The sequence below is a fragment of the Coenobita brevimanus genome, chromosome 26, assembly GCF_032717465.1.
Source record: "Coenobita brevimanus isolate Jiangsu-jjx chromosome 26, ASM3271746v2, whole genome shotgun sequence".
Lineage (NCBI taxonomy): Eukaryota > Metazoa > Arthropoda > Malacostraca > Decapoda > Coenobitidae > Coenobita > Coenobita brevimanus.
The window spans coordinates 8,240,546-8,261,254 of NC_136979.1; the positions used below are offsets into that span (position 1 = coordinate 8,240,546).

General features: G+C 43.5%; 1 protein-coding gene across 1 annotated transcript in view; it reads left to right on the forward strand.

Annotated features, from left to right (window-relative positions):
• Cog1 (conserved oligomeric Golgi complex subunit 1) overlaps positions 1-20,709 on the forward strand; it is a 236,970-nt gene that overhangs the window by 134,559 nt on the left and 81,702 nt on the right. Inside the window, exon 10 of the mRNA XM_080268130.1 lies at positions 17,184-17,299. Within this exon, the coding sequence (XP_080124256.1) occupies positions 17,184-17,299 (116 nt within the window). The remainder of the gene's footprint in view (positions 1-17,183; positions 17,300-20,709) is intronic.

The window sequence follows — 20,709 nt, forward strand, 5'->3', positions numbered from 1 at the left end:
AAGGAAGTAGGAGTAGGATTGGTAGGGGGATTGGTGGGTGGGGGGAAGGAGCATAAGGAGCAGGTCCAGGTGTTTGTGTAATGTTTTCTGGATGCAAGTGTTGTGCAGGTGTAATGGGTCCAGTTCTTGCAGGAATTGCACTGAACTGAATCCTTTGTCTGTCGGCTCGACATGATAGGTTTTGAGCATGTTGGACATATGTATTTGTTGGTGGGTCCTGGATTGCTCTCACTGTCCCCGGCTAGAAGAAGTCGTCGAGAAATGACAGCCAGGGAGTCATTTCTCGGTGTAGAAAAAACGGTGTTGTTGTGTGTGTTGTGTTGGGAGATGTAGTACTTGCCCAGGTGACCGAAGCCACTCCCAGGTACTAGAGCCCCGTGAGGGGCTGGGGGGGGGGGGTTTGGCTCCCATGCTGTCCTCCTCTTCTCCTCTACAGCCTCTGGGGAGTAGACCCACGTTGAACACGCCACCGCTCCATGTTGTGTTGTTGGCACAGGTAATTGTGTGAAATGCAGTCGTCCAAAATGTGCTTAATAGTATGGGGTGCCATATTTCATCCTGGACAGGCGTCAGCGACGGAGTCATCCATCCTCTTCTGATAACTCAAGAGGGCTGGATGATACCCACATCTCAGCCTGGCCAGGTGGACCCTGTTCTCACAAGGAAGATAGGATTCAGAAGGGTGGATATCAGGAGGCCGTGCTTGCAGATGTATGTTGTCTTTAATCGATTGAATGGAGTGGCGCGAGTGATTTGAGCGTGGAGATGCTTCTGGAAGTTGGTCTGATGTGGGCGAGGGGGGAGAGATGACAGTATTTGTGTATGGTATCGTGTGCTTGGTGTTTGTTTTGTGTGAGGATGTGCTGCCATGTAGTGTAGTGGATGGTGTGGGTTTGTGGAGGGAGCGGCGAGAATTTGTATGCCTCTCATGTCTAGATGATCCTTGACTTTGAGGACTCTGGTTTCTTGGTGTAGGTGGTCTGTGGGTGTATTGGCTGTGTGGCCTGTGATTATTTTTAGGGCATTGTTCTGTATGGTCTGTAGAGTGTTGCAGTGTGTTTTAGTGAGGTTAGAAGGCCAAGTTGGGCTTGTATAATTCATCATTGAATGTATATATTGTTTGTATACTTTGGAGGTGGTTTCTTTGTTGTGTCCAAATGTTGTATAGGCATGTAACCATAAGGCATTGAGTCTTGGTGCTAATTTGACTCTAATGATTGTTATGTGTTGTTTAAATGACATTGATGTATATTACACCAAGGATTTTGTGTGTGTGTGTGTGTGTGTGTGTGTGGTAGGGGAGTGTTGATTATGGTGAGGTATGGAATGTGACTTTTCTGCTGTCTGGTTTGTGAGTAGGGTCACTGTAGATTTGGCTGGGGCTATTTTGATCCTGCTTGTGGTGAACCAATCATGTTGTGTGTTGAGATAAGGTTGGAGGATGTGTGCGGCAGAGTTTGTGTTTTGGTGTGTATATGTATGTGTTATGTCTTCTGCATTGGAAGCTATGTGTATTTGTGGTGTGTGGGGTGTGGGTATATCATGCATGTATAGGGGGGATGCCACTTGTGAAGTTTCTGATGTTTGATGACTGACCAGTAAGTGTTCCATGTGCACATCTGCCTGCTAAGTGGTTTGCCAGCGATCTTTTTGTGTCATTGTGCATGTTTGTGTTGAATATTTTGTTTGTGAGGTTGTGGCGGGAGATGGCATCCAAAGCTTTGCTAATGTCTAGTGTGACTAGCAGTGTTCTGTGCAGTGGCCTAGCTGAATTGATGCCATCAAAAACTCTGTGTAAGGTCTGTAAGAAGGGTGTTTGTGGAATGTAGTGGGCTAAAGCCATGTTGTGATGGGGCTACGGGGATGTGAGATGTAACTGTGTAGTTGTAATACCAATCGTTCAGTGACTTTGAAGGGTGTGCAGAGGAGTGCGATGGGGCGGTGTGAGGAAGGTAATGTGGGGTCTTTGTTGGGTTTGGGGATAGTGATGATAGTGCCATGCTTTCAGATGTTGGGTATTATGTTGTGTGAGTTGCTGTAGTTTGATATGTTGGTAAGTACTTGTATACCTTGTGGCCCAAGATGTTTATGGTGTATGTTGCTATATTGTGCTTCGTCTGGTTGTAAGTGAAAGGTGCAAAGTCAGGGTCTGTGGGGAACTGTCGCTTGTGTCGGATGACACATCAGTCGTTGCGGTGGGGGTTTAGATGGCTGACACGTGAAAAGTGATTGATGAGAGTGTTTGCTTGTTGTCTGTTTGACGATATGGAGTCTGTTGTTGTGATGGCAGTATGTGATTGTGTAGTGTTGCTGTTGGAGAGTGTGATGCTGTTTAGTGTTTATTAGAGTTTGCTGGTGTCTGTTTTGTGATCAGGTGTTTGGAGGTAATTATTCCAATTTAGTATTTGCTGTTCTGATATTTAAGTGGTAGGTGGGGGTGCTCACCATCCCCTCACTCAAGGTAGTGCTGCTCTCAGGTGTCTGCCTTTTCCTCTTCTCCATCTTTCTTTCCTTCCATCCGGGAGGCGCGGTAGCACAGTGGTAGCGCGCTGGACTTGTGATCGGGGGATTGCAAGTTCGAGCCTCGCCCGGGCTGCCGTGCCGGGAGGGGTAGCTCCCTCCTGTAACCCTAGCGGGGCTATATAGTCCAATACAGGGCTTAGCTCGGGGGAACTCCATTTCTCCCATTTTTCCTTCCATCCTCTTCTGTCTTTCTTTCCTTCAGTCTTTCCTCGTCCTTCTGCCTACGGGTGACTTTACACCCTCTCTTCTGTCTCTCTTTCCTTCATTCTTTCCTCTTCCTTCTTCCTGTGGGTGACTCTACACCAAGTGACAAACCAAATGGTTTCCTGTACACCAGGAAACCATTTACTATGCTGGATGGTAACCATATAAGCATATTTTGGTGCCTGTTGGTTTAGTGGGTAATTATTGCACTCCAATTGGATTGAGCCAGTGAAGATTTATATTCAAGGGGTAATTGGGGTTTACTGCTCACGTAATGCCACTCAGGGATGAGTGAGGCTGGTCACTCTCATCTTAAATGTCAGGACCAATTGCCAAGCCCTGGGCTCCTACGCTCCTCATGGGGCAATGTAGGACTGGATGATGGATGGATGTTCTGATATTTTATTGTTTATTTGAGTGTTGAGTTCTTGTATTTGTTGTACGGTGTCTTGTGTATGGGGTGTTGGGGAGTGTTGTAGTGTGTCCCGTTGACTGATGAGGCCTTGAAATTCTGGTGTGAAGTTGGGGCTGTGTCTCTTTCTGTTGCCATTAGGGATGTGTATTTTGTCTGCATTTTGAATAATTGTACTGAAAGTGTGCACAGGGGTGTTAATGTGTGTGATGGATGTACTGTTTAATGTTTTGGTGTTGTTCTGTTTCAGCTGTGATGACCTTCCAGTTGCTTCTCTTATAATTAGTGTGTGTGTGTGTGTGTGTGTGTGTGGCCAGCTGGGGTGATTCTGGTTTTGGTAGTGATGATGATTGGGAGGTGGTTGGAGCCAAGGGTTTTGACCACTCTCCGGGATGTTGTGGGGGCGAGGTTTGGGGAGCAAAAGGTGATACTCTTTATTATGGTGCTTGAAGCCCTCTCACCTGACTTCAGAGCTGGACTCCCATGGGGGGTTTTGCATGCTGATGACTTGTTTTGACTGCAAAGAATGAAAGGGTAACATGGGAAAGATTTAAAAAGAGGAGAGAAGGGATGCAGTGCAGGGGTTTTTGAGAGTAAGTGTGGATATAACAAAAGCAATATCTACATGTAGTCTGGGAGGTGGTATTGTCATAGCTGAAAGAGTATGGCCATGCACAGTTAGCCGCAAGGGGCAAATAACTCCACTTTGTGCAGTATTTGTGTTAAGTGGGTGCATAAGAGATGTAGTGGTTATTGAGGTAGACTGCAAAATAATGTTAATTTTGGGGGTGCAGTATATAAAGAAATGCATACACAAGGAGAGGGGAGGGTGAAGATTAATCGTGCTGGAGAGTGGAGAGTCTCTTTAGTGTGTGGAGTTCTGTTTGGGAAAAGATTAATCTTGCTGGAGAGTCACTTTACTGTGAGGAGGAGTTCTGTTAGGGAAAAGATTAATCTTGCTGGAGAGTTGCTTCAGTGTGTGGAGTTTCATTACTTGGAGGACATGACATGTGCTGATGTGGAACAGAAGCTACCTTCAGCTTAGTGTTTGCTGTTCTCATATTTTATTGTTTATTTGAGTGTTGATTTCTTGTATTTGTTGTATGGTGTTTTGTGTATGAGGTGTTGGGGAGTGTTGTAGTGTGTCGCATTGACTGAGGAGGCCATGAATTTCTGGTTTGAAGTTCAGGTTTTGTCTCTCTGTTGCCACTAGGGATGTGTCTTTTGTCTGCATTTTGAATAATTGTATTGAAAGTGTGCACAGCAGTGTTGATATTTGTGATGGACATGCTGTTTAATGTTTCAAAGTGTTGTTCTGTTTCAGTTGTGAAGGCCTCCCAGTTGGCTCTCTTATAATTAGTGTACGAGTATGTGTGTCTGTGGCCAGCTGAGGTGATTCTGGTTGTGGTAGTGATGATGATTGGGAGGTAGTCAGAGCCAAGGATTTTGACCAGTGTCCAGGATGTTGTGGGGGTGAGGTTTGGGGAACAAAAGGTGATGTCTGGGGATGATGGGAGGAAGAGGGCTTGGTGTGGGATATGGGTACGTTGATGGAGATTATTGAGGATGAAAAGATTATCTGTTTGGGATTGTAGTACCAGCCCTCTGTCTGTGTCAGGGTTGTTGACATGCCAGGCCAATGCCTTGGCGTTGAAATCACCACCTTTATAGTTTGTCATGGCGCATGAAGCTCTCTCACATGACTTGAGAAATGGACTCCCATGGGAGATGTATGCTGATGGCTTGTGTTGGTTACAGAGAATGAAACAGACGGAGGAAAGGTTTAGGAATTGGGGAAATGTAATTTATTTTTTTATTTTTTTTTTTTTATTATTTTTTTTTTTTAATGCGAGGAAGAAGGAACCAAAGGCCATGAGCCCGCAGTAACAGTTCCCTCCAAGAGAAAAACAAAATACAATAGAGAGCCAAATTCAAGATCCGATCATTTTGAGATGCCTGGACACACTGCGTTTGAAAGACTGGAGATCATAGGCAGCAGGAAATACAGACAGAGGGAGACAGTTCCAGAGCTGACCTGTTGCATAAATGAAAGACCGGGAGTAACGGTTAACTCTTGCATTAGAGAGTTGGACAGAAAAGGGATGAGAGTTTGCTGCCAGACGGGTGCTACGCGCCCGTCGTAGAGGTGGAGGAATGCAAGCAGACAGTTCAGAGGAGCAGTGACCATTAAAGTAGCGATAGAAAAGAGATAAAGATGCAACAGAGCGGCGAAGAAACAGAGGTTGAAGGGAGTCAGTAAGAGGAGGAGAGTTAATGAGACGAAAAGCCTTTGACTCCACCCTATTGAGAAGAGCTGTATGTGGGGAGCCTCCCCACACATGAGAGTTGTATTCCACACAGGGGTGGATAAAACCCCTGTATAGAGTCAACAATTGTGCAGGGGTAAAGAAAGAGCGGAGTCGGCTTAGCACACCCAATCTCTTGGAAGCAGATTTTACAAGAGATGTACAATAATATGATTTTTCCAAGATAAGTCCCGAGTAAATGAAACCCCAAGCATGTTCAAGGATGATGCAGGATTAAGCTGAATATTATTAAACATTAGTGGGTATACCTGTGGAAGATTTTGTTGGGTTGATAGGTGTAAGAACTGAGTCTTAGATGCATTAAAGACAACCATATTATTATAGTAAGGTTTGAGCGTAAATGCAGGTAAAACAGAAGTGGTCATGTCCAGGGCTGGTTGTGGTACTGTCAGTGTAGAGTGTGACCATGTGTAGTTTGCCACAAGGGTGTGGGAAGTAACTCCACCTTGTGCACTGTTAATGGTAAGTGGGTGCATAAGGGATGTAGTGGTATTAGAAGTAGGCTGTGAAATAAAATACCGTACTGATTTCATGTGTGTTGTTTGTCAGGAAGAGCATGTAGTGATTGCCAGGCATCCAAGGATTAATATTGCTTAAAAGTCTCTTGAGTGTGTGAAAGAGTTTTTTCCTTTGGGGGACATGTTATATGCTGGAGATAGGGCTGAAACTAGCTCTATGGCCAGGGTAAAGAGTGGTTGGAGAAAGTTCAGGGAGCTGCTGCCTCTCATAATATTGAGAGGCTATCTCTCCATGCCAAGGGATCTTTGAATGTATGATGTGTTGTTAGTGTAATACTGCATAGTAGTAAGACGTGGACAGTAAAGGAAGAGGATATTCATAGGTTCAAATGTACAGACATGACAGTGATTAGACGGATGTGTAATGTGTCCTTGATTGTCAGGCCTAGGGGGTCTCGAATTGTGATTGAAGAGTTGAGCGGAAGGATGGGACTGGAATGAATTGGTGTTGTTATGAGGAGGGGTAGATTGAGATGGCTTGGGCATGCTGAGATGATGGAAGACAACAGTTGGGTGCGGAAGGTGAGAAGTGTGAACATCGTGAGTGGGGTTGCAAAGGACAGACCAAAGAAGACCTTGCATGAGGTCATAGAGTGTGAATTCAGGGATCAGGGACTGAATATGGAGGCTGCCAGAATTCAAGCAGCTTGGAAAGCTGCCATTAGGTGACCAAGACCAATGCATGCAAGCATGTTGGAGCCTTAATAAATAAGTGAGAGTGAGTGTCACACATTGTGATAGTTATTGTATTCAGCAATACAGTATAAGGAAAATATCTGACATGTAATATCATTTTAAATATCCTATTACAGTAATCTCCCATTTATCTAGACATCCATTATCTGAATGATCCATAACCCTGACACGGTAGTCTGGTTGTATTAAACCATATATATACATTTTTCCATTTTATCCGGACGAAATACAGTACTTGCATCCGGGTGGTAATTATGGCCATGCAAACATTTTTGCCCACCCGGGTGGGAAGAGCCTTATGGCGCCATGCTGTCTGGCTCTGTAGTTCACTGAGCATCTGTTAAAGACCCCCTTGGCCGTTCCAAGTTCTCCTCATGTCGATTGCGTTGTGAGCATCTGCACTCATATAGTTGTTATGGCAGCGCTCATGGTGACTTTTGTGGTTGTTCCGTACCTGCTTCAGGCCTTGCTGTTCCTTGCAAGCCTCATTTTAGGGTGTGTCATGATGGCCCTTCCACCACAGAAAAGGAAGATGACTGGAGAAGAAGTGAGAGATCCTGGGTAAGATTGATGCAGGATGGTCGACTTCCCACGTCTTAACCAGTGGGTTGTGGCTAGGAGTCATGCAAACATCCCCCGTGGTGCGGCAAAGTGGCGATTTTGGTCACTCTTACAGATTTTCGTGAAATGTATATCAGTGGCTGGGATTTTTTTTTTTTTTTTTTTTTTAATTGGCATAGTTTTGGAGGAATAATTGTCAGACATTGCATTTCTGGCAGGAACATGAAAACTGTACTTTGAGAGAGAGAGAGAGAGAGAAGGAAAGAGAGAGAGAGAGAGAGAGAGAGTCATACATATCGGAGCAGAAGAGACAGGCTGTCACCAGGCTCGATGCTCATCAGGTGGGTTGCCAGCTCGCTTCGCATGCTGCAACACTTCTGTTCCATTACCTCATATTGACCTCACTTTAGATTTTATGTTATTCTATACAATTTTGACCTACAACTGCCTTTTCTTGGGTGATAATATTGTGGGAAATGTGTCATGAAGTACATACATTTGGGTCATTGTTGCTGGTACAACTTAGCAACCAGACTTAAAACAGGGGGTGGGAATGAGAATTGCCAGTTACCCTAATAACCCATAAAGTTTGTCACGTTGATCCATCTAGAGCCTTTGGGGTGCGTTGTTGAAAATCTCGCTTGTAAGAGGTATGTCACAGCTTTCCTAGGTACCCCCATAGGTTAAAAGGAGTACGACCTGGCCCACTCAACCCTACATGACATGGTAATTGCATGGCTGTGGTTTATAGGTCTGCTCGACCAGATAGGGTAGTGTAACTGGAACAGGTACAATGTACTGTAGTGGCCTATTACAGTGGCTTTCAAGGTTAGGTTATGTACATAGGGAGGCCAGGCCAGGCCAGGGAAGAAGTCCATTATCTGGAAGGATCCACTTTGCGGACATTCCTGTGGTTCAATTACATCAGATAATCAAGGGATTACTGTATTTTGTAGATAACTGTATAGCCATCATATACTCCAATGTTTTCAGTAGTGATGTCGAATCATATACAGCCATACCAGGATATCTGATGGGTATGTATACCTATGACAGTCATCGTATATCGACACATTGAATTTCAAAGTAATTTGCCCGATAATTTTCGTAAGGAACAGTGGAGATGCATTCCATCCCCCACCCAAAATTGACATATGTAAAGTAATCTGCTAACATCCATCCATCCATCATCCAATCCTGTGTTGCCCCATGAGGAGTGTTGGAGCCCGGGGCTAGGCAAATTGGTCCTGACATTTAAGATGAGAGTGACTAACCTCACTCATCCCTGAGTGGCATTACATGAGCAATAATCCCAACCACCCCTTGGATATGAACCTTCACCGGCTCAGTTCGATTGGAGTGCCGTAATTACCCATTAAACCACCAGGCGCCATAATTTGGTTATATGGTTATCACCCAGTGTAGTAAATGGTTTCCTGTTGTACAGGAAACCATTCAGCTTGTCACTCAGTGCAGAGTAACCCATAGGCAGAAGGAAGAGGAAAGAATGAAGGAAAGAAAGACAAAAGAGGGAGTATAAAGTCACCTGTAGGCAGAAGGACGAGGAAAGAATGAAGTAAAGAAAGACAGAAGAGGAAGGAAGGAATGGAGGGAGGAGAGGAAAGGGCAGACACTTGAGTGCAGCACTACATCAAGTGAGTGGATGGTGAAGAGAGAAACCTGTTTTGTACACAGGAAAAATCATCCAATACTGTATATTACCAATATGCCAGGAATTGAACTCGGGATTCTCAGGTGAAAGTGGTGTAGTAGTATGCTGCCTGGCTCTCACCTGAGAGTCCTGGGTTCGATTCCCGTCATATTGGTAATATATTGGATGAGTGGATGGTGAGCACCCCCCACTTACCACACATCTGCTAACAAAGAACGTAAAAATAAATTGCTAATGTTTATATACATATTCAGTACTGACAAAACATTTGTACAAGTACTACTGTACTGAATACAAAATCATTCAGGATCACAACAAAATATACATGACACATTCAGTTCAGCAGATAAATAAATAGTACTGCTAGTGTACTGCAGTCCTCCCTCACTGTTCAGTCTGCAGTTGTGACTGTCTCAGGGTGCACCTGCAGCGGTCTCTGGGTCTGGCTGTAACTCAGTTACTGGGTCCAGTTGTGACTGACTGCCTGTATCTGGCTGTGACTTACTAACTGGGTCTGCTTGTGACTGACGCCCTTAGTTCAGGCTGACAGTCCCGGGGTGTGGCTGTGGCTACGGCTGGCTCTTAGGAGGTTTAGACTCTTGCTTTAAGGAAGGCTAGGACTGATGACAAAGTGGATGCAGAGGATACAGAGGAACTGCTTTTCTTGAGGAAGTTGGAGACCTTTGTTTGCCTACAGATTGACTTCTTGCCTGTGCAGTTCTTTGTCATTGGTGATCATGCTCTGCTGTCCACTGTGGACCTTTCTGAAGCTCCTTTCCATATCAAGATAAGGCTGAAAATGTCACAAGCCACATTAAGCTCCTTGATGATCTCTTCAGGACCCTTGATGCCAAAGGCTACAATGCATCTGTGGTAACTCTAGCTCCTCTTCATGGTTCCTTATCTGTTTGTTAAGTTCCAGCAGTTCCTCTGTCATCATCTTCTAGTTGTGCAATGCCAGGAGCTCATCACTGTCTTCTGCTTACATCTCACCTTCCCCCTCAACCATCCAAGCTTCATTTGCAAGGTCAGCTATCTCCTTGCAAGAGGTGGCTCTCTCAGGTACTGCAGACCCCCCAAAATCATGCACTGCTTCCAGCCACAGTTAGTGCCAAACTGCGACCTTGGTCACTGATGAAATTTCAGCCCAAGTTGCAACAGTATTGCCAAGTGTCTTCATATTAATGGACTTCTAGTGTTCACTGACAATAATGTTCTCATCATGAATGAATTGCACAAAATTCCATATTGTCCTTTTGGTGTAAAACACCTTAAAAATCGCATTGATCCCCTGATCACATGGTTGCAATAGTGCTGTGATGTTAGGCGGTAGGAACACCACCTCAGTATTTCACACCAGTTGAACATAGCATGAGGGGTGGGCAGGTGCATTGTCAAGAACGAGAAGAGCTTTATTTGCCAGGTTGTTTGCTGCAGTGTAGTGAGAGACCAACGGAGATGTAATCATAGAAGATAGAAGAGGTGACCCACACATTTTTGTTCTTTCTCCAGACCACAGGTAATGAAAAGTTAATGATGTTTATATATTAATGATAGGTTGAATAACACCTTACCATAAAGCACCTTCATCTGTACAGGGCCCGAACCCACCTCGCCCTACACAGGTGAGGGTGCTTTACAGTACAGTATTATTCACTTACTGATGTTTTTTAATGCCCTAGGATTCTCATGTAATCTAACAAAGGTTTAAGTTTCACATCACCCTCTGCATTGCATCCCAGTTCTTGAGTCAGCCTCTCCTTGGCAGCCATGAACCCAGGAGCAGTCTTTGCTTTGCAAGCCAGGTAGAAGCTGAAAAAGAGAAAGAAAAGGCAGTGCAAGCATGTGAAAAACAAAAGCACTTGTTTGAGAGTTCCAAGAAAATAAATTATGTTTGTGATGTTAGATATGAGTATGTCCCAATGATTGCTCTGTAAGGCATAGGTTATTGTGGGAATGTTGCTTGAAATATCTTTACTTCAGTGTTATTGTAATGTGTGTGAGAAAGGGTAGATACACCTAGGGTTGCAGGGTAGGAAGACAGTGGTACTGGTCTTTTATGTTATTCCCTCCCACATTTTTCCAGTGCATTTTATCATCTTTACCCCTGTAAAACTTTAAATGGAGGCTGGGTCTCTACTGGTATTTATTATGTTTGAAATTCGCAACTAAACGTTGTATAAAAAAGGTGTCGAATAAATCCAATTTGCTGAGGGTAAAGTATTTTCAAGCACAACTGTTAGGTACTGTGAAATCCAGGAGTGTAGATCATTACACCTTCATAGCTGCCATCATTACGTTTTATTTATATTCTGAAGACTGAATTTGAAATTTTCTGTTTTTTGGAGTCCAGTATCAGTTGTAGGATTGATTATGAGATTAGATTGTTGCGATCCATTCAGGTAGTAATTATTACAAAGAGTTATGATGGGAAGGGTGATTGCAGTGTGTCAGGCTGCTAATCCTGTGCAGACCACAGATTGTGGTCAATTCTGTGTGTGGGGGTGGGTGGGTATGGATGGGGGGGAGAGAGAGAGAGGACCCTATCGCAAGATCCACTCGATTCCATCCGTTACAATACTTAAGAGTACAGGTGAAAGCAGTATCAATACTAATGTTGGTGTGCTGGATTAAAGATACATACCCAGTCCTAAAGTATTCGACCCTACTCATAATGTCATTAAATGCACTCCTGCCATGCAGTTTACCATTAACAGTTTGATCCATTTCATACAACCTGTTTGGGTGGGTGGGTTGGATGGATGGTTGGGTGGGGTTGGTGAGTGAGATGGGTGGGCATGGTGGTTGGGTGGGTTGTCATGGTGGTGTGGATTTGTGTTGTGAATGGGGTTGCTGGGTGTGTGGGGTAAGTGGGTGGGTGGGAAGGTATGGTGGGCAGGTGATTGGTAGGTGGGTGTGTTGATGATTCAGGTTTGTAGGGGGAGGGATGCATCAGCCTATGGAGGGAACAGATGGGTGGAGAGGTGAGATGGGTGGAGTGGGTAGACTGGGGTAGATAGGGCTGGCAGGTAGGTTGGGTGGGTATTATGGATGGGCAGAGTGGGTAGGTGTGGGTGAAATGGGTAGTTTGGATAGGCAGGGTGGGTGATGTGGGTTGGTTGGTGGATGGGTGGGTAGTCAAGATAAGTAGTTGAGTGGTGGGGATGGGCAGGGTGAGTGTGCTGTGTGAGTAGGGTGGGTGGGTAGTCAGGGTAAGTAGGTGGATGGGCACAGTGGGTGGGCTGGGTTGGTATGGCCAGACTGGGTAGGTGGGTGGATGGGGTGGACAGCATGGGATGGTGAGTAAGCACAGTAGGTAGGTGACGGGTGGGGTGGACTCTTATGGTATGTAAATGAATGTGTGGCGTCCAGAAGGATATGGCAGAAGGTAGGTTTATGTTGTCGTCTCAATTAAAATGTGAAATAAACAGTTGTGGTCATAAATAATCACCTATCCTCCGGTACCTCGTGCCTCAGGCTGGCACATTTATGTGTGGCAAGTCACAGTGGAGTAAGAGGGGCTGAGAGGGAGGGACCAGAGAGAGAAGAGAAGGGAAGGTGGGTGGGGGGATGAGTGATGGTGCTGGGATGATGAGGGAGGAAAGGGAGGGTAGGTAGGGGAGGGAGAATGAAATGCGGAGTGGTGGTCTCATAATTTGTTTATTTTCTTTAATTCAGGTTAGAGGCTTCCCACATACAGCTCTTCTCCATAGGGTGGGGTCAAAGGCTTTTCATCTCATTAACTCTCCTCCTCTTACTGGCTCCCTTCAACCCCTGTCTCTTCGCCGCACTGTTGCATCTTTATCTCTTTTCTGTCGCTATTTCAATGGTCACTGCTCCTCTGAACTGTCTGTTTGCATCCCTCCACCTCTACGACGGGTGTGTAACAACTGTCTAGCAACAAACTCTCATCCTTTTTCTGTCCAACTCTTTAATGCATGAATTAACCATTACTCCCAGTCCTCCATATAGGCAACAGGTCATCTCTAGAACAGTCTCCCTCTGTCTGTATTTCCTACTCCCTATGATCTCCAGTTTTTCACACGCAATGTTTGCAGGCATCTCGAAATGAACAGATCTTGAATTTGGCTCTTTTTTGTATTGTTTTTGTCTTTTTCTTGGAAGGAATAGTTTGCTGAATCCTTGCCTTTGGTTCCTTCTTCCTCACACACACAAAAAAAAGTGCATTAAAGGAAAATAAATATGATGTCCGTGCACAGTGACGATATCTATCATAATCTGTTGCTGGAACTCTATGCCGGTATGGGTTTGAATGGCCGTCCAACAACCCCAACACTCTCTCATCATCACGAAATGTTATTTTCCTCCGACAAAAACTGCTGGTTACAAATTGGTGGACAAGACATTAGTGTGTTGTGCTGGAAACATCTTGCTCTGCACTAGTGTTTGATATGTCACATCAGCATGTTTCTCTCATGAGCCAGCCCTTGATATCACCACCTATCTAAAGCTTGTTATCAGATGCCGCTATAGAAGGTGTAATGCAGCATTATCTACCAAATATTAACTCCTTTATATCATGCCCTGTATGAAAGAAAATAGACGAATAATGTGACCACCACTTTGCATTTCATTCTCCCTCCCTTACCTACCCTCCCTCCCCTCCTTCACTCCACCCTTGCACCATCGCTCATCCCCCCACCCACTTTCCCCTTTCACTCTAGCCCCTCCTTCTCAGCCCATATTACTCCACTGTGACTTGCCATACACAAAGGAGCCAGCCTGAGGCATGGGATACTACAGGATAGGTGATTATTTATGACCACGACTCTACATGTCTTGGGAGTGAAAACTTTAATTAGGTCATTCAGTCAGAGACAGTGCTTTCCTGAAGAGGTTCATACCATCCGATGTTTTCTAGAGAAAACACTGAAGTGACTGGGATATAGCTGTCATAGAAATAATGTTCCTGGTTATATTGAACTTTGTTTCTTAAAGAAAAGAAAGTAGTAACTCTTGTAAATCACTAGGATACTACAGTACTGTATATTAATGTGGTGTGTAGGCATACTGTGATTTGATACATGATTTCAGTACTTAAAGCCGCTAGTAAACAAACCAGTACTCCACCATGCCTGACAGTTCCCATCCATCTTGCCTCCCCACCATGCCCCAACCTCCCTTTCCCTGTATCTGAACCACAGTCTGTGTCAGTCCAATGTTTCAGTGTCTAAAGTTTGATGCCATGTGTGTGTATGCGTATGTGTGTTTATTTTAGGTGGGGGCGCTCACCATCCACTCACTTGATGTAGTCCTGCTTTCGGGTGTCAGTCCTTTCCTCTCCATTCTTCTTTCCTTCCATCCTCTTCTGTCTTTCTTTCCTTCATTCTTTCCTCCTCCTTCTGCCTACAGGTGACTTTACACTCCTTCTTCTGTCTTTCTTTCCTTCATTCTTTCCTATTCCTTCTGCCTGTAGGTGACTTTACACTGAGTGACAAGCCAAATGGTTTTCTGTACACCAGGAAACCATTTACTATGCTGGGTGGTAACCACATAACCAAATTTTGACGCCTGGTGGTTTAGCGGATAATTACAGAGCTCCAGTCGGATTGAACTGGTGAAGGTTTATATCCAAGGGTGGTTGGGGTTTATTGCTCACATACTGCCATTCAGGGATGATTGAGGCTGGTCACTCCCATCTTAAATGTCAGGACCAACTTGCCTAGCCCCGGGCTCCTACGCTCCTCATGGGGCAACGTAGGATTGGTTGATGAAAAAAAATGAATGTTACCAAATCAAAATGGTCTCTGGGGAGAGAGGGATGTGGCTTGAGAGGGTGATGTTCTTTTCTGAGTGATTGTGAAGCTCTCATGAGGCAGACCAGGTAACCATGCATACTCATTCCATTTCTTCATATCATATTGTATATAAAGGCTCCAGCATGCCTGCATGTATTGGCCTTAGTCACATAATGAAGGCTCCCCACACTGCTCAGTCTCTGGCTGCCTCCTTATTCAGTCCCTCATCCCTGAGGTCACACTCTGTGACCTAGTCCCAGGTCTTCTTCAGTCTGCCTGTTGCAACCTACCCTTGATGTTCACACGTCTTACATTCTGCACCCCCCCCCCTTTTTTTTTTTTTTACAGCATTACACTCCTAAGACATGCCATATACAAAGATCCCTTAGCATGGAGGGAGAGCCCTTTCAGTGTCAAGAGAGACTACAGCTCCCTGAACTTCCCCCAGCCACTCCTTACCCTGACCACAGAGCTAGCTCCAGCCCCACCTTATGCACATAACATGCCCCTCAAATAACAGAACGCTTCCATGCACTCAAGAGACTTACCAGCAAGGTCAGTTCTTTCATGCCTAACAGTCTCTACATGCTCTTCATGACACCCTGCACACACAAATCAGGATAGTTTTGCAATCTACCTTTAATACCACTGTATCTCTTATGCACCCACCTACCATAAACACTGAACTAGATGGAGTTACTTCCCACACCCTTGTAGCAAAAAAAAAGTTATTGCTAAGGCAAGTAAGGGAATACATAACTACATTGGACCACATCTTATGCTGAGGATATCAAAAAGATACAGCATATAGAAGCCATGGCATTTCCCCCAGACCACGTAACCCATATGAGGACACAGTTGCTGCTGCTAGTGGGGTAAATCCGCCTGACCAGCACCATCTACAATAGTTCGTCCCATCAAATGTTTATATCTTTCAAACCTCAGATTTTAGGTCTACTTATACATGTAGTTTATATTCTCAGAAAATTTACAGTTGCTGTGCATCATCTTCCCTATTTATTTATTTATTTATTCACAATTTTGGTCAGTTTTGGGTCCACTGAAAATGGAGAGTGTATCTTGTAAAGATGTAGAATCAAGATGTTCATCACTATGTTGATTTTTCCATTTTCTTATGAAGCCAAGATTTCCAAGATAATCCATCGCAGAAGTACTTTTTAATTAAAAGCCACAAGATTCCTGAGTTTTATGAGGAAACCTCACTTTTCTTTATAGCCCAGTTTCTAAAAAATTCTGAATAATTTTTCTTCAGCTGTAATGCAGTACTAGTAACTTCATGACCATTTTGTAATTATGGAAATTCATTGCGCTATCATCAGTATTTAAGAAGACCTCTTATGTACCATTTCTGACTTTTCTGAATCTTGTATTTACCTATTTGTATTTACCTATTTGTAGTATACAGGAATTGAGCAATGCTCGTGTTGTCCTGTCTCCATATCCACATTTATCAAGTCTACCTTTACACACATGAATGTTTTTCTCATGCACCACCTCTTTGTCTAAGTCGTTCCAAATATTTAAGAATATACCTAATTGTGATATATACGGAATGTACTATGCTCGTGGGTTTCCGTCGCTGTTTCTCAATAAGTCGAATTTAACTTTAAACTCGTTTATGTTTTTAGACTGGACGATCTCTTTGTCCAGGCTATTCCATAAGTCTATACTTCTGTAAGGAAAGCTATATTTCTTGATATCCTTCAAGCAGCTTGACTTTTTCAATTTCATTCCATGTCCTCTTGTTGCTCTCTTATCCCATACAAACAGATCTTCTTTGTCAATTTTATCTACTCCCACCATGGTCCTGAACACCGCAATCATGTCTCCCCTCTTTCTCCTTTCCTCTAACGAAGGCAAATCCAGTTTTTCCAGCCTCTCTCTGTATGACAGGTCTGTCAGACTGGGGACCATCTTGGTTGCTGTTCTTTGTATTCTCTCAATCTTGTTTATATCTTTCTTTTGTGTGGGGACCACACTACCGCTGCATATTCTAACCTGGGGCGGATCATGGCCACTATCAATTTTTTCATCATTTCCTCATCCATATAATGAAATGCTACTCTTATGTTAGTCAAGAGCTTATAAGTCTCTCCAACTATCTTGTTAATGTGCTTTTCTGGTGACAAACTATCTTGGACCAGCACTCCCAAATCTTTCTCTTCTCTCCTTTTTGTGATTAATTCATTACCCAAAAAATAATTTAGTGATGGTCTCCTGGTACTTTTACCCATTTCCAATATTTTACATTTCTTTACATTAAATTTCATTTCCCACGTCCGGCTCCAATTGTGTATCCTATCCAAATCCTCCTGCAGTATTTTACAATCCTCCTCAACCTCTATCTTCCTCAAGATCTTTACATCATCAGCAAACAGACTCGCATAACTGTTCACTCCATGGTGGTAGGATAAAGTCTTTTGCAATGTGGGGTGGATTTTCATTGTATATCCTCATTGTGGTTCGTTACATGAATGTGTTGTGTTACAGGGTGTGTTGTGAAGAGGGAGATGTGACCAGTTTTGTGTGGAGTGAGGCCGTTGGTGACCTGCCTCATCGTGTTGGCTGGATCCCTGCTGCCACCCGGCCCATTGCTCAGGCAGGAGGTCAGGTCTTTGTAGCATACAGTAAAGTCTCTTTTTGCCCCATGCTGTCATTGTCATTCCCACACTTGCTCTCTCTCATTTTTAATTTACTCATCACTGAAATAGGTCTATCATAAGTGTCTCTTGGTCTTTTGAGTTGCCACCACCTAGGCATTTGTACTCATTATTGACTTATTTTTCTGTCTGTCCATCAGTTTATCTATTTATAGTTGGATGCCTTAGTCCCTAGACATTGGGTGATTTATGGCATTGTCGTCACCTCACTAAAGACAGAATTCCCAAAATAGCCTGTTTTCAAACCTTCATATCGGGGAAAGTATAGCAGTTGGGAAAAGAAAATAAAGACCATATTACTTACCAACTCATCTTCATGCGAATGAAACCATCCCAAGGTCTGCAGGTGGTCACGTTGATGAGTAATGACATGAAGAATATGAGTAACTATTGGTGATTGAAGCAGGATGTCTTCGTGCATGTGTGTTCGATCCTGACTTGGCTTCTTTCTTAGCCAGGTAACTTCTCCAGTACTAGATAAACTAGACACAGTGGCCTCCAAAGCACACCCCATGGCGCTATCACTGAGCCCATTCCTTATATCTTTGGGCAGAGGTTTGGCAGGGGTGCATGAGGCAAGGGGTCTGCATAATGTGGGAACGGAGTCAGACGAGGAGGTTTCAGAAAACATCATTCTACACCTGGCAAAGTCACGGGGACAGACTGAAGCTCGCTTGCATGCACTGACGGGAGTCTCTCCCTACCCTTTGGTGGCGAGATCATACATGAGTCAGTTGAAACAGTGGTGGGAATGCACTTGCAGCATATGCTGTCACCTGGTGGCCTCCATCCACCTAAATCACAGCTGCATAAAATGGTCCCTGAATCCCCGGCAGAGGTAGTTAATCCCACAAAAAATCACCTCCATGACATACTGTCCTCCACCTTCAGGCTGCCCTCTCTTCAGCATCCAACCCTCACTTATACACCTCTCCACCCCATCTGTCCTCATCCTTAGCCTTCTCTTCTTCCTCTCCTTTACCACTACACTCACATACACTCTCCTAGTCAGTCTTTCATTCTCCATGCTGTATGGACACAGCCAAACCATCTCAGGGTACTTCTAATGCTTTCCACCACATCCATGTCAGCACCATAATGCTCCTTCACTTCCTTATTTGTCTGTCACACTCTCCATGTAACTCCACAAGCTCCCTCAAATAACTCATTCCTACCTCTCTCACTTTTGACTTGTATCTTTCTAACAGAGTCCAAGTTTCATGTTTAAAAGTGAGAGTGGGGATCATAATACTGTCATACACTGGATTTTTTTTTTTTTTTTTTTTTTTTTTTTTTTCCATGCTCATTATTTTACCCCTTATCACTGTTCTTGGTCATTGTGCAACTTTTCAAGCACTTCATCTGCTAAGCTTCAGTCATTGCTTATCATACTACTGAATGTTTGAATGCATCAGATTCTTCATTTCTTGACTGTTCAGCCCCACCATGCACTTGTGACTTAATCCTTTCAGAGAAATAAGTTTGATTTTTTATACATTCACTTTTAGATATCATTTGCTAAACACACACACACACACACATATGTACAGTAATCCCTTTAATATTCAGATGCCCAATAACTGGACACCCCACTACCCGGACATTTTGGGCCTGGGCCCAGTATACAGGTCTCCCTTGGTATCCGATTGGGTTACGTTCCTGAATAGGCAATCGTAAATCGAGCAATCGTGTACTGAACTTAAGGTTTAATGGGAAAAATAGGGATGCGTTCCTAGACTCATATTTATATGCCCTTAAATTATACTGTACCACATATTTTATAAATAAAAGATGTTTTATGTGCTGTACTTACGTGTCACAAACTCGTCCCGGCATCATAAACACTCGTTCCAAACTCCCTCTTCACCCAAAACACTAAACAATCGACGGAAGGTTTGACAAAGGAGGCTATAAATAAAAGATGTTTTGTGCGCCCTAGTTTAATTATAACAATTGCAAAGCAGTGAAAAACACACTTTCAGCTTAGAATCTGAAGCATTTTCATAGACACTGACTAATAAAACTTATGTGTCACACAAACTCGTCCTGGCACCGTAAACACTCGTTCCTCACTCCCTCTTCACCCAAAACACTAAACAATGGATGGAAGGTTTGACAAGGGAGGCTATAAATAAAAGATGTTTTATTTACTCTACTTTAATGATAACAATAGCAAAGCAATGAAAAATACACATCCAACTTAGAATTTGAAACATTTTCATAAACACTGACTTATAAAACTTACGCGTCACACAAACTCGTACCGGCACCGTAAACGCTCACACCTCACTCCCTCTTCACCCAAAATACTAAACAATCGACGGAAGGTTTGACAAGCTCGTTTCACCAGCCCTCTTAAAGTTGGCAGCATTCTTACCAGTTGAATGCTGCTCCATTAATGCTCCCGTAAGGTTGTTCGAAGTGATGTAAGCCTAAAGTTAATTAACACAGAACTCCTTACTTACTGCATTAACTAAATTTACTTCTCTTTTCTTTAAATTATGTCATTTCTTTTACATTCGCGGAACTAAGCTGTTTTCTTCTTTACAAAACATAACTTTTACTGTTGGACTGTCATTTTTTCAACTTAACGAAAGTATCTTAGGAACTAAAGGAAAGTGTTTTCTTGCACCTCCTTATAATTACATATTTAAATAATTATTCAGTAAGTCTCCACTACCACGTCTTCGCAGCTGAAGATTAGCAAGGTCTGATTCTGCATCCACGAGTTGTGGATGAAGAAAACATGACTGACTGGGGTGGTAATCTCTCATGTTCAGTTCGAATTAAATAGCCAGTCAGGGAGTAATGCAAGAGTGCGAGAAATTTAAAGAGGGATGATATGATAAATTATAATTCATTATCTTTTTGTGTCTTCAAAAGGTAATTATATTAGGCTGTATTTTAAATGATACATAATCACTAATCGACCTTTGACTTTCGTCTCATTAGTAGCCCAAGTTAGTCCAACTTACTTTTAAAGTAGCCCAAAAAGTTGCAAATAGCTAAATTCAAAATTTAGTAGTGCAGGGCTTCCAAAAGTAGCCCAATTCGCTACTTGTAGCCCAAGTTGGCTTTGATGGGTGGCCGCACCATCATCCTTGGCGTGGCAATCGTAATCCCAAACAAATGCCTATCGACTTGCGTTGAGGAGCACTGAACCGACTGCGCTCATGTGATCGTAAGTGTGAGCCAGAGCAATCATATAGAGAGCCAAGGGTACTAAAGAAGATTGATCGTATACGTGAAATATCGTATACAGGGTGCATCGGATAGCGAGGGATTACTGTATACAGTAATCCCTCCAATATCAGACGTAATAGAGCCAAAGACATGTCCGGATAGTGATCCTGTCC